The sequence below is a fragment of the Colletotrichum fructicola genome (genome assembly GCF_000319635.2).
Source record: "Colletotrichum fructicola Nara gc5 chromosome Unknown KSG_Nara_v1_contig03, whole genome shotgun sequence".
Taxonomy (NCBI): domain Eukaryota; kingdom Fungi; phylum Ascomycota; class Sordariomycetes; order Glomerellales; family Glomerellaceae; genus Colletotrichum; species Colletotrichum fructicola.
Genome location: NW_027094053.1, coordinates 2,284,076 through 2,298,037, shown reverse-complemented (window position 1 = coordinate 2,298,037; position 13,962 = coordinate 2,284,076). Strand labels below are relative to the sequence as shown.

Below are 13,962 nucleotides of genomic sequence, written 5' to 3'. Positions count from 1 at the left end.
TCGGCGTGATACCATCTCTCCTCCCTCCCTCTGGAGGCTTCAATGATAGCAAAGTTTGGTAGCGAAATGCATTGGCCAAACGCGAATGCATCCTCATCTCCACGGAATTGCCCAAGATCCGAGCCGTCAAGACATGAGATGGAAGAAGGGGCTGGAGGAGAGGGTGACGTGGGCAGGCCGCGCTATCATCAATCGCTCAATGCGTTGAGAGGTGCATGTGCCTCATCGACGGGCACCTGTGACATTTGTAGATGGAGATCGCACGCGAACAGGGGCCTGGCATGACAGCAACTGACAGTTCCCGGTGGCAGACCGTTGCAACTTGCGCCCGGGCCGCTGAGAGACGACCGGAATGCGGGGGTCGACGGACCAATGGCGGGGCGCTGAATCGGACGCAGGGGCCGCCTTGGGGTCCAAAAATTGACAGATGCTCCACTTGCTGAGGCTAACCTTGCCACTAAACCTTAGTTGAGCCGCTCTGACGTCCGCTGCATGGGTCCACGTCTCTCCTCTCCTCTCCCATCTCAGGTTCCCTCCACGGGTCTTCTCCATCGCTCATCTGCTCCAGTGTCCTTCCTTGGATGGAAACACCCAATCATCGGCCCTGCTCTCCTATAACACCAAGGCGCAATTGACAAGCCACGGTCTCGGTCTGACATCCCGAGCCTTCTGAACGCCGCTTCGCCGGCTGGGCAGCCAGCCCATCAGGACGATGTGACGCCGTCACTCACGCACCAACTCTACTCTACTTCATCCCGTCCATGGCTGTCAGAAGACTTGAGTTGCAATGGGCTCGAATCCGGCCCTATGTCATCCGACCGCAAGTTCCTTATCGTTCCCTTCAGTCTTCGGATGACACTCCTGGCATCTCAGCACCGTCCCAAGTCCATACGCTTAGCTGGGATAGCCATGCAGCTGGCTGCAGCGTCCTTGCGTTACCCTATTTCCACCACACATCAACAGGCCGCGTTGAATCCAACTAGCAAACATTTTCTTTCTTTCTCGCGACCCTCGTACTCGGAGCTTTTGCGATAACCTACTCCAGCGTGGGTGGAGCATTTTCTCGGGGACCAAGGCTGACCCTGGGCGTTTTCTTCAGCGGTGCCAGAGGCCGTGAAAGACGACAAGTTTGATTTTCAGAACTATCCTGCAATCCGCTGTCTTTGTTGGTTGTTAGACTGACTCTTGGTGAACATCGGATCTATCTTTGCCTCTTATTGTTGGTCATGGATTAGCATGGTGATACGTTGCCATATCGTGCAAGTTCGGTCGGGTGGAACGAACAGGCTGTTAGCGGCAACAGCTCTTGCTTGAAACTCTGGGTGTGTTGGAGCTGGCGGGAGCGACAAGATGACAATCGACCACGGTTCTTCTCATCCGATGTCGACACCGCCCTTGTTCTGCGGTGGCATTTTCGCCGAACCCACGGAAGTAGCTCTTCCTCGATTTCCTAGTCGCAGATCCTGACATCGTTCCATTGCCTTTGGTCGGGACAATGATAGACTGGAAGGACTATCTGCCGGCTTGGAGATCCCCCAAAGCCTCGTCAGCTTCCGGCGTGATGCTCTTCCTCGAGCACTTACCCAACCCCCTCCTAAAGTTTGATGTCGGCCAAGTAGCCGCAGGCCCCATCAAGTAAGGTTGTTTGGGCCTCAGCTATCTGCCAAGTGAGGCGTGTGACCTGTACAGGTATGATTCCTTCTTCCCCTTGATCCCCTCGCCAACATCCTTTTCTTTGGTTCGGACAACAGCGAGGCCGGCGTGGCCAAAAGAGTGCCAGCCTACTGGCTCAACCCTTCGGATCACTCGAACAGTAACATCATTCTGCCTACTGCAAGGTGATGAGCTATTCTGTAGACAAACACGCGTGTGTTCGCTCGCATAATTCATCTTGGTGGCTTTGATTTTCCTATACCCAATCTCAAATCCCCGACCCCAGCCGTTCTCTCGCTTGGCTCATCCGAAGAAACTTTGCCCCTGCCATGCATGCATCTCCTGACCCCTGGCCCTCAACCTCCCCTGCCAACTTGTTTGATCCAACACTCTTCCGTCCCAGCAACACCCGGTTTCTGATACGCACCGGGTGACTCTTTCTCAACTCTTCCGAGCGCAGATCTCACCTTAATCGTCCTTGGCAACGGTCCAAACTTCCTATGCCCTCTCGGCGCATGGCGCAAGTGCCATGAGCTTGGCATCGCCGCCTCATAATCTTCATGTATATAATTTTTCCCCGTGTCCGCCGTATCAAGCGTTCTTTTTCCCCATTCTCTCACACCCAATCAAGTCAATCATCCGGTCCGATTCCTTCATTCCCATTCATTCATTATCTACAGAGGTAAGATCGCATATGTCTACACTCGCGGAGATCCTCAAGACTAACTTGGTTACCAGCTGTGCTCGTGTTTTCACTTCGCTCCTTTCAAGACCGCCAAAATCACTCCTTAAAGGAACTACTCAGAGCTGTGCTCACTTTGATATTAATAACTTTTAATCAACCACACTCAACCCGTGTACCCAACCCACCAAACATCAAGATGCGTTTCTCCACCGTCTTCGTCTCGGCCTTCGCCGCCTTCGCCGCGGCCGCCCCCACAACCAACGAGCCCCGCGCCAACGTGGACCTCTCCCAGTTGAACAACCTCCAGGGCTTCAGGAACCTCGACCTCAACTACCTCCTCGCCCTGAACGGCCTCAACCTCCAGGGTCTCGGCCAGCTCGGCCAGGTCAACAACCTTAACGTCCTGGCTTTCCAGAACCTCTTTGGCGCCCAGAACTTTGACCTCAACGCCCTCCTCCAGCTTCAGCAGCTGTCGACCATCCTCGCCATCCAGCAGCAAGGCGTCTTCGGCAATGTGAACCTGGCCAACCTCAACTTTGGTGGTCTCAACCTCGGACTCATCAACGGCATTGGCCAGGTCAACCTGGGCCAGTTCATTGACCAGGCCCTGATTCCCCAGATCACGCAGATCGTTCAGCAATCTGCTGGTAAGTCATCTCCCCCTTTCGTACGATTGGCAAGCCTGCGATGCTAACTCTTTCCTCAGTCATCATCGCCAAGGAGTAAGCTGGTAATGGCATCTTATGATGTCTAGCATCACTTGAACGCCATTCGCGGGCATAGAAGGCGAGGGTATCTTTGGTATACGGATTGATGTTTGATCAGAGCATGCTGATGTTTTCTTCTTTGCTATTTTCATCGAGGTCTGGTTCTCTAAAGTCTATAACCGGCGATCGGGCATGGGTCATACTAGAACGACATGGAAGGATGGATCAGGTACTAAGGAATGATATTGACGATATGACACATTGTTGCTTTCGGTGTGATGCAGCTGGAATCCTTGTTACACTTTCTGTTTGGGGCCAACCCGAATGCTCAACCTGCAGATCTGAGGATATTCTATCATCTTCTCTAGCCGGGTCTGCCTTTTCGAATAGCCATGCTTCACTCACGAATAACAGTGGTTTGTCGAATGAGCCTACCGTCTCGCCTTGTAGTGCCTACCTTCTGCCCTCTGGGGGATATACGTTGTAAGAAGTCCTGTCTGTTCGTGTCCACATTACTGATTTATTGACCAAGCCCGTTATTGTTCAGCCATCACGAATATTATGGGATATTGTCACCTCATGTCAGCTATAAGTTGAACTCAGCATGACGAGCTTGCTAGGGTCAGGGACAGCTATTTTGCCATATCAGTCAATTTCAGGATGAAGCAGGCGAGAGTGCAGTCATCCTTTCTCATGATCACTGAAAGAGACGAGGTTTGTTGGCGGACGCCAACCATAAACCTCGGAAAACAGCAGTCCCTTATTCAGCTCATGCCCAGTGGCTTCTTGGATACGTATCTCGAATGGAACGCTGACATTTTGCTACGGATTCGAACACTAAATCTCATCTTCTTGACAGCAGCAGCGCAGTAACACAATATCATTCCACCAACACAGAGCGGGAGGAGGCGCACAATCCTGTCGCACACAGACAGTCTCACCCTGACCAACCTCCCGAGAAACACCAGATCGAACATCATACCGCATATGCTTTGATCCTGCACCCATGCCAATATCACACGCACGATGCAGAGCATGCAGAAGTTCCTCCTGCAAGTCCAGCTCATTTCCCAGCCATGCGGAAGGATTTCCATCTGACCTAATCCGCGAAGGAGCAACAAGGCTCCGGGCTCGCGAACACTGCAGCAAAGCAAAGACTATTCCGCAAAGAGGGCCCAATCAAACCTCAGCCGCATCCTCCTCTACGAATATGTATTTGCCTGTCGCCTCGGGGAGTGGAGGGGCCGGCGAGCAGGCAGGCGGAGGTCACCGATGACATGTGTGGAGAGCCAGCAATGCCCGTGCCTCAATTGGAGCGAAATCGCGTCTTTTGTGCAGCAAAGGGCACCAAATAAAAAAAAAAAAAAAAAAAAAAAAAAAAAAAAAAAAAAAGGGCAGGGCGGCGGAGTTGGCTATCCCTACAGGCTGGCTGTTGCAAGCAGCCGCAGCCTACATACACCCCGAAAGAAAGAAAAACGGCTGATCTTAGGTAACTAGGAGGGATAATACGAAGTGGGTAGACGACCCCGTAAAAAGGGCTGAAAATGTCTGTCCGACGTGGCGATCTTTTCGGGCTGCCTCAATTCGAATACGATGCATGGCGGAGCTTGGCAGACGCACGGTCAAAGGGGAATAGGCAACTACTACGGAGAATAAGAAATGAAACGGTCTGTCGTTCACGATTTCCAAGGGACCCGTTCATCCGCTGCCCGCCGCGAGGAAACAAAACACACCTGTGAGTGAGACTCAATTTCCTTCGCACAACGGAGCGAACACCACGTCTTGCGCAGCTCGAACGGCTGCGCATCGAAAGAAAGCGGAATGTTGCATGGTGCAGCTCAGGGCTGAGCGACAAAATACCCTCCGTGGATTTGGAGATTAGACATGGTTTGAGGTTGTGATCGGGGCGTCAGCTTGCTGGAGCTGAAAAACGCACGCATGCACAGCTCGGCAAAGCCGCCAATGAACCTCTGGCATGCCAACGCACAACTCCGACCTCGCGGTTTTCTTACCCGTCTCCATAGGTTTCCTTATTGAATGCCATCACACCTAATGTTTTGGCGCTTCAATGCAACTCTCACCTGAAGCCTGCCGCCGCACGGAGGGACCTTGGCGCCGTGACCATGGACTCGGCCCCGGGCCGGACGGCGTCTGCGGTCGGAGTGGACCGGGGCGGGCTTGACTGGTTGGGTGCCCCCGGTACGTCCCAACAGTGGTCTGCATAGCAGAGGCGGGGAAGGAATTTTTTCCGACCCTCAGAGGCATTGACTTTTTGAAAAGAAGCATGCATGGCGTGGGGCTGGGAGAAGAAAAAGGATAACTAGCAGCTGATTTTCGGGTCGCGTGCATGACAACCTAAAGCACGCGCGGATAGTCAGTGAGGGTCGTTCGTCGTTGTCGTCGCAATGATGTCGCTGGCAAAAGCTCTCTGCTGCAGTGCATTCTGCGAGGCGGGACGCTGCTTGCGCACGATCGGCTCCCGCGCGTGCGAGATGGAGGCACCGTTTTGCCTGGTCCGTCCCAAGAGGTGACGATGGAGGAGATGAAGGAAGCTGGGTAGCCTCGTTGGGGAGCGCTCGGACAACGTCCCATGGTGATCCCGCCTGGCAGGACATTTGGCATTGCCCAGCATAGTCCGGCAGGCGCTCTGATAGGCGTGGCCGGGCTTGAGGCCTAACAAGCCATCAATCGCTAAGAGCTTCCTCGTGGCTTCATGTCATGTCCGCTTGCGGCGATAGACCCTTTTTGTCGGGCGTCTGTTGACCGAAGCCATCGACTGGTGTTCAGCCACAGGCTCAGGTAAGCGAACCGTACCGATGTAAGTTGGGTTGGGTAGAGACGGAAGTCGCGTGCCCCGAAATCGACCACATCAAAAGGCGCATTGGGGAGAGGGGGGGAAAACGAGCTCGTCGGAGCTTGGCTGGCGTGCTCGATCTTGAAGTTCATGAAACTACCCTTAGCTGTGGAACGTGGTGGTCCATGTGGGGTTGAGAGATCGTGAGCCTTTGAGGTTCCTTGCCCCGGCGGCATACGCCGGCGAGATTAGGATCGACCCGGAGGCCTGGGAGCCGATGCGGCTTTGCCTGTGGCAACTCATGGGGATCTGGACCCCTCAAAACCCAGGACCCTTTGGACGAGACTGGAACTGGTTCAAAATGACAACAGTTCGCTTGCCCTCCCTTGACGGGGCGTCCGTGTTCAGCTACGGCAGTTGTCGTCAAGTCTGGATCCTGAATCGCTTCATCGTGGTATCGTGACCCCGCCGCTTTCGGACGGGGCCCAGCTGCTTCGGCAAGGTCTGTCGGGCTCGGGCTCGGCTTGCAACCCAAACTTACTGCAGAGTGTCGGCTCTCCGACAGCGTCTCGCAGATAGGTACGGATAATCGACACAAGGTACGGGCAACTGAGCGGCGGCGGCGGGTGGGTGACGTGGTGGCACGAGGGGGCAGGGAGATGCGTTAGGGGCAGCGCAAGAGCTCCGGGATGAACAGAGCGGGCTCCGAGGTTCGACACTGGGTCACCCGCAAACACGGACACGGCCATGATCACGGCCATGACAACGGCGCCGCACTGACATTCGGGATTCCCAACCATGCAGTAGCAAAAGGCAGCTAAATTGTTTAGCGGGATGGTGCTGGCCGCTGCTGGGTAGTGCATCCGCAGTTGGCCCGTCCGCCTACCTAGCATCCTAGGTGCCTAGCTAGGTGTTGGGCTGGGCGGAAGAGGAAAATAGGGGATGATCTGACATATGGCGGACGCATTGATATGCCGTCACAGGGTGCAGTTTTATGCAGTGACGCGGAGCGGGTTATGCAAATGGCGGTTGCCAAAAGGACACTAGCAGAGCCATGGGCTCTGGGCACGAACGTTTTTGATCGGGATATGCTGTTTTTCAGTGGCCCCGTTCCCCCCCCCCCTGGTGGTTGCTGCCGCTGCGGCTTACTGCTTCAGGTGCATTAGGAGCGGTTCGTGGTGTAAGGTATCCGTAGGTACGCAGTAGTTGGCTCGTAAGAGTTGGACGGATGGTGTGCTCTGGGGGAGGTCTGCATGTAGTGCTTTGTCATGACGCTGGCCGCAACCAAGTCAGGTACCAACACAGAAGCGGGCGTGGGTGGCATGAGATTTGCTGGGGATCGAGATATCGGCAAACCAGGGATTGAGGTGCAATCTCATCTCATAATCCGATAAACAAGGACGGAGCGGTGAAGGCCAAAGCCGTGTTCTGGACTGGCTGGCCTGTGACGGTTGTGGTTGCACTTGTGGCAGGGCAAGGCCTCGACTCCCCGTCACTGATGAATATCAAATCAGTCAACAAAGAGAGAGGCAAAGAAGAAGCCAGGAACCGAAACAGGAACAGGTGCCGCGATATGGCAAAGAAGGGCGGAAATGACGAGAAGCCGATTTGCAGCGGCTCCCTGCTTTGCCCAAGGGTTCCCCACCTGATTTGTCCTCGGGACTCTGGGGTAAGAACAAAGGGACGAGCGGCGAGGCACGGCGAGGATCCGTACTGGGTAGCACTATGGGCAGGTAGGTAGGACTTCTTGACGTCCAAGGAGGAAAAATCTGCTATTGGGCGTGGCTGTGGCTGGGTTAGCACGTCACTTGGGATGCTAAGAACGCTAGGCACACTAGGGGTCTCAGCGTAGCATGATGCCGCAAACCCAAAGTCCACAGGGGACGTGACGGCGGCCAATGTCACTCATCTGATGGATGATAGACAGTGGACGGTGGTCTCGTTGCTGGATCGCTCGGGCGGGCGGGCGGGCGGCTTGCTGGTTCGGATTCATCTTGGATCAGGGCATTTGGTGCTTGGCGATGAAGGTGGGAATAAGGAACCGCTGCGCGTTCGTCAGGGAAGCCAGCGCAGGCGAAGGAACGAATGGGTCTGGAGCAGCCTCTCTTTACCGCCTGCGGTGAAGAATTGCCGCTCTTGCCAGTCGCGTCCTGGTCCCCGTCCCCGTCCCAGACCCTGGCCCTGTCGTATTGTGTGGTTGTTGTCGTGTGTTGTGTGTCGTGCTTGCGCCTGTCCATCAGAATCAGAATCAAAATCAGATCAGATGTTGTTGCTGGAGTCTTGGAGGGCAGATCCATTTGTTCCATGGCTTCCCGAGGAGTGAGTGGACAGCAGGCGTCCCCGAAATGCGAGGAGACAATGGAACTGCTGGGTCATGTACCTGGCGAGTCGCGAAGTACCTACTGCATACCTAGGTACCTTACCTACCTATCCGTAGGTTGTAAGGAGTGAGAGGCGCACATCAGGCTCCCATCTCAGCCCAGGACAGGAGACAGGGCACCGCAAGCCAGGTTGGTTGCCGACTTCCTCCTGCCCGCTGGCAACTCCACCGTACCCACTGGACGAACATCCATTGACACCCAAATTAGCACCTGTCGTCACGGTGAGTGGCCGTTGAGCCGGGTTACCCCCTGGCGGTGGCCAGGAACAACACAATAACACGACACTGAGAGAGAGGCAACTCGCGGGAGGCCCCTCTTCTGGGACCAGAAGCTCCTTGGTGGTTCCTGGGCAGCATCCCCAGGTGGTACCTTGGATAATTCTTGTGCGAGCGAGAGATTCCCCTCGGCAGGTACCTGCAATGAGGACTTGTCGCAATGGCACCATCTGATCGACCATCTGTGTGACGACGACGCGGCCGTTCCTGGATGTGCCTGGTAAAACACCTACACGCACCACCCAGACACCTTCTTTTTCCCCGAATCGACCTTGTCTTGGATAGGCAACGGAGCACGGGGGGAGCTGTGTGCCATGTGGGCTGTAACTGAATTACCCGGGAAGCGAACGAGTGAGATGGGATGGCTCGACGGGATGAGATGAGATGAGATGAGATGAATAGGATAGATAATGACGATGATTGGGATGGACGTAAGGAGGGTGTGAGTGACTGTGAGGCACGGCCAACTGCACGTTCGCAACTGCCGCAGCGCAGCGCTCAGCCATGCGCCGGCGTCCAACGTCATCCTGCCACAGGTACTTTACCGTGCCATGTATTAGGAGTGGGAGGGAGGCATTACCTTACTTGGGGCACTATGATCGGAGGTCAGGGAATAAGCCAGGACGTATCGAAAGAACAGTTGTTTCGCCCACCAGCAGAGAATCGAAACCGATTTTGCGATTGCAAGATTCTGTGAGTCCGGGATGCTCATGCTTGTCTCGAGTTGCGTCAACCTTCGTCACTGCAAGCCTGTTTGTGACTGAGGTGGTGGTTTGGTTTCCAAGGGGCTGAAACTGACGGGTGTTGATTCAGTGACGATTGTCTGAGCATGTCTTGCCTACATACCTTATTCGCTATTCGTAAGGTAGGTGCCCGTCTACCGCAACCTCCGTGAGGCTTCTGTCTCTGCCGAGTTTCTTCTACCGAAAACTCGCCTACCTACTTACTTAGGCATGCGTGGAATATGCACGAGCCGGCATCAAGACATCAATAGTTTCCGACTTCCGAAGCTGGGCGCCGCGTATTCGGGGCAAGGCATGTATTCGTGTCGTGGCCAGTTGATTCCGTAGCAATTTGTCACTTGTTGATGTCCGTATTCCCAATATTTACAGTACTTAGTTTCTTTCTTGGTGCCTCTGCATTTCTTCTGCCCCCCTGCTCTCGCCTTGCAGATACGCTAAAGAGCCGAGCAAACTCGCACGAAAAAAAGAGGAACCCCCGGGAATCCCACCCACTGCACTGCGACTGTCCAGGTCCCGGCGTCTCTGGAGCCTCCGCTGGCTGTAGTGTAGGACCGAAGTTGTATCGGTAGCGCACAAAATACAGGGAAACGAGGCCTGAAGAAAGTGTCTCCCGCGGCAAGAGAAAGGCCTTCAGGGCTGTCTTCAGAGCGATTCCCGCTCCAGATACGACGCTAGTACTTTCTGGGTACATGTCGGGGGGTGCACCGGGTGGGGGTGGGGGGCTTGGACGTATCCACCTGGTAGCTTCTCGCAGCAAGCAACAGTCGACACGGGCCATCTCTCGCACCTCCACCCCAATTCAATTCGGGTCTTTCTGGATCCCATACCAGCATCCAGCCCACATGGTGCATCGCCCACCGCCGAATACCTCCCTCACCCCAGCCCAGCCCAGCCAGCTTTCCGCTCTTTGCGAGGCCACGGTCGTGGTCGTGGCCGTGGCCGTGGCCGTGGCCGTTTCTTGCTGCTGGGCCCGCTGGTGCTGGTGCTGGTGCCGGTGCTTGGGCTTGCGCTTGCTCGACCCATCCATCATCCATCGCCGACTCAAGACGTGGACTCAGCCTTACTTCGCTTTATGAACCCTGCATAACTTTTGCGCCAGCATCCTCGACCCCTTTCCTTTCTTCCCTCCACCTCAGTGTCCATCTACGAGTACAACCCACCCCGTCCAGTCTACTACATATACCGGCCCGACCTCCCTCCTCGATCTGGTCTACTGCCTTTGGTCCCCTCGCTTCATCAATCCGACGTTGCCTGATACTCCCCAGCATCCGAGACGAGTCTGTCCTAATACACTCCGAAGATACGCTTTATACGAATATGAGCAGCGCCCCCAACTGCTCAGGACAGAGGACAGCAAGAGTTGGCTTTTACGACACCCACTGCACCCGACTGTTACGATCTACGAATAGATAATCTACACCCGAGCCGAGCAGTCGACAATTTAGCCTCGTTGTGCTACACCGCGTCGCATACACCAGACACCGGCGACTAGAGCAGAGACAGAAGATACACACAAAACCGTCACAATGGGCAACATGGCGAGGCAGCTCCAGAACCCCGACTACTCGGACGATGAGTACGGAGCCGAGGAGGCCTACTTCACCTACCGACCCCTCTCCAACCTTCCCACTCCGCCGCCTTCTTCAAGAAACACCTCAACACACCAGAGCCCAAAGACGGGCCTGGAAGATGGCGAGGTCCTGCAAGAGAAGTTCCTGGGTATGTATTACGTGACACTCTTCCCCCCTCTACGTGGACCTCCGCCGCGCAACACTTGCTCGAGAGAGCGAATGTGCTCCAATCCTACACTACTTTACGTATATGCAATGCAATACTAACCACCCACCCACCTGCAGGCCCCGCCATCCATCTTGTCAATCTTGTTCCCACGTCAGCTTCTCTCACGACGCCCTCCGTTCCTCTCGTCCAGGCCATGCTCAGCCGGGCCGGTCTCCCGCTTGAGACCATTGCCTTGGCAGTCTGCATTCTCGACTCTCTGAACTCCAAATTCGCTTTGAGCTGGCGTCTTCAGTGCCCCCTGCTCGTTGACGGCGCCTCCTCGCACAACAAGCGCCACACCCTCCACAGCCCCCTCCTCGATCGTCGCCAGCAGCAGCAAATGCACATCGACTCGGTTCAGCCCGAGCTGATCATCCTCGCTGCTCTCGTGATCGCTGCCAAATTTACCGACGACTGCCAGGACTCGACCTCATACTACTGCTCGAAATGGGGCAAGGATATCTGGTCGTGCGAGCAGATCAACGTAACCGAGCGTTGCATCTATGAGAATCTCAACTATCGCATCAAGCCCTTGGTTGACGACGAGGATTTGATTACGGATACCATGGTCGACATGCAGATGGCCGCTCGCCACTACAACTCTGCTCGCCCCGCCCAGCCTCACGAGATGGGCCACAGCAAAAGCAAGAGCATGACCATTGGAACTACAGTCGTCGGTTTGGGTCTGCAGCTTACCCCTGTGGATACTCCCAAGTCCGAGATTGAATCCTTTGGCGACGAAGTACGCGCGGCTTTGGAGAAGACGGCCTTCGGCGGCGACTACATGTCGCTTCCCTTTTCTGGAAATGACAAGGGACTCTCCCCCGTCGGAGAAGAGCTTGATGTATGAACGATTTGAAGTAAGCGAGCGAGCATTCTGCTGTTTGTGTGTATAACGTCTGGCATACGGTTTTCACGGTACATCTCTGCATGCTTGGCGATTTGGGAAAGTTCTTTTTCAACGGTTTCGACTTTCTCTTGTCTTTTTTTTTCTTTTTGGGATACCAACCTCGGCTTTCACACAAGGCTTGATGGAATTGCATCTTGTAATTTTGGGCGATTGGGTGGCCGGCGTATGGGGGCAAACAAACGGATCTGCTGTTTTCTTCCACACTGGAGTGGGGACTGTCGGGCATTACTGGAAATCTTATTTTTTACATACCCTATTTGGTAATGCAGTCCTGCAAAGACAACATCGTTGAACTTCATCTATTGTTGTAACACGTGCAATCTTCTCTAGTGATCTGTCTATCCCTGAAAGGATCTAAGCCACCTATGCCATGCCAAAGATCCATGAGAGAGCGCCCCCACTCAGGGACTAAGCCTGTTGACCGTCCACTTATCGTCCTCACCCTCCTCCTTGTCGTACACGAACCGATCATGAAGCCGGTTCTCCCGGCCCTGCCAGAACTCAATCCTATCCGGCACGATCCTCAAACCACCCCAGAATTCGGGTACCGGGATCTTCTCCTGCCCATCGAACCGCTTCTCAACCTCTTCAACCCAGCCTTCCAGCTGCGCGCGCCCGTCGTCTACGCCCTCTGTGCCGCTGACGACGCCCGGCTTGGGCTCGAGGACCTGGCTCTGCCTGCTCGCCCACGCGCCGATCCTGCTCCCGCGGACGCGCGTGTCGTAGTACACCTGGCTCTCCTCCGGGCTCAGACGCCCGGCGACGCCCTCGACGCGGACCTGCCGCTGGAGCGCCTCCCACCAGAAGACCAACGAGGCGTGCTTGTTGGTCGCCAGGTCGGCGGCCTTGCGCGAGGTGCCGAGGTTGGTGTACACGACGAAGCCGCCCTTGCCGTCGAGCTCCTTGAGGTAGACCATGCGCGCCGACACGCGGCCGGAGGGCAGGGACGCCGTGGAGAGCGTGCACGTCTCCGGGTGCGAGACGGCGTGGGACTCCTGCGCGGCCTTGAACCAGGCGTTGAACTGCGGGATGGGCGACCCCGAGGGGTCCAGGTCGCGCCGGTGGAGGGCCGAGAGGGTGAACTGGTCGGCGCGGGTGTTTTGCTGAGACCCGGCGGGCGCGACTTTTTCTCTCTCTGTTAGTTCCATTTTGTATGCCGGGCCAAGAAGGAGGTGAGGTGTTGAGATCTGGCTGCATTGTGTGACTGTGACGTGATGACACCCATGACCCAGACGTCCTCCCGATGACGGCTTGTCGTCGACACAGCTTACCTACCACATCTCACTCACCACACCTCATCTACACATAGGAGCAGCGTAACTTACAGATGAGCTTCTCGCTCTCTGGCGGGGGGTGAAGAGCCATCCTGAGCGATCTTGAAAGTCTCGCTGCTAAGCTTGGCCGCATAAGAGTACCTAACACTTCAAACTATGCTTGTAACAATCTTCTCGTATTATAAGTACGCCAGAGGTAGAAGTGACCAGATTCTGCAGGCTGATTCAGGCGTTGTGTTATCGGCGTGATGTTCTGCAAGAAGGAATACAATTCGTGCAGCGATCGTGGTGGTGAGTCGTTCTCATGACATGACACCACAAGCTCTCTCTCATGATGCTTGCATTTTTTGGAGAAAGAGGGAGGGGCAAGCTTGACAGAGCGGGAACCCCACCCCACATTCCAAGGAACGTAGAATGTTCCACCGACGCGCATTTCGAGCACCACTGCGGTGCAGTGCGGTGGTCAGCCATCAGTGTCTCTCCATGGCCTGTAGAAACCCATTTCAGTGGGGTTTTGAGTTCGGAGCAGGGACCAGCCCAGACTTGACCAGGCCGCGGTACTTGCTTGGATGACTACAGAAAAACACACACTACACACAAAACACATACACGCAACACACAGGGCACACAGCGAAAAACCAAACAAACGTATCTCATTCCGTACATACGACGGGGGGTATCATATCGTAAAACGCCGTAAACGCATTCAGATACGCAAAACGTATACGTACGTAACAAACGCACGCAACGCAGTACGCACT

The 13,962-nt window shown here is 55.2% G+C and overlaps 4 protein-coding genes across 4 annotated transcripts; 3 read left to right on the top strand and 1 right to left on the bottom strand.

Annotated features, from left to right (window-relative positions):
• Nucleotides 1-2,182: 2,182 nt before the first annotated feature.
• On the top strand, nucleotides 2,183-2,445 carry CGGC5_v005403 (uncharacterized protein; the record flags this gene model as incomplete). The annotated part of the gene is made up of 2 exons (XM_066151447.1): nucleotides 2,183-2,335; nucleotides 2,392-2,445. 2 exons carry the CDS (start codon nucleotides 2,183-2,185, stop codon nucleotides 2,443-2,445), a joined length of 207 nt encoding a protein of 68 aa, XP_066009199.1.
• Nucleotides 2,446-2,534: 89 nt separating this feature from the next.
• CGGC5_v005402 (uncharacterized protein) lies at nucleotides 2,535-3,064 on the top strand (the record flags this gene model as incomplete). Its single annotated transcript, XM_032035675.1, has 2 exons — nucleotides 2,535-2,985; nucleotides 3,045-3,064. The coding sequence occupies 2 exons, from the start codon at nucleotides 2,535-2,537 to the stop codon at nucleotides 3,062-3,064; spliced, it is 471 nt and encodes a 156-aa protein (XP_031885466.1).
• A 7,700-nt stretch (nucleotides 3,065-10,764) lies between these two features.
• Nucleotides 10,765-11,867, top strand: CGGC5_v005401 (uncharacterized protein; the record flags this gene model as incomplete). Its single annotated transcript, XM_032035672.1, has 2 exons — nucleotides 10,765-10,957; nucleotides 11,095-11,867. 2 exons carry the CDS (start codon nucleotides 10,765-10,767, stop codon nucleotides 11,865-11,867), a joined length of 966 nt encoding a protein of 321 aa, XP_031885296.1.
• Nucleotides 11,868-12,328: 461 nt separating this feature from the next.
• On the bottom strand, nucleotides 12,329-13,292 carry CGGC5_v005400 (putative pyridoxamine 5'-phosphate oxidase; the record flags this gene model as incomplete). The annotated part of the gene is made up of 2 exons (XM_032035671.1): nucleotides 12,329-13,050; nucleotides 13,253-13,292. The coding sequence occupies 2 exons, from the start codon at nucleotides 13,290-13,292 to the stop codon at nucleotides 12,329-12,331; spliced, it is 762 nt and encodes a 253-aa protein (XP_031885295.1).
• Nucleotides 13,293-13,962: the final 670 nt, after the last annotated feature.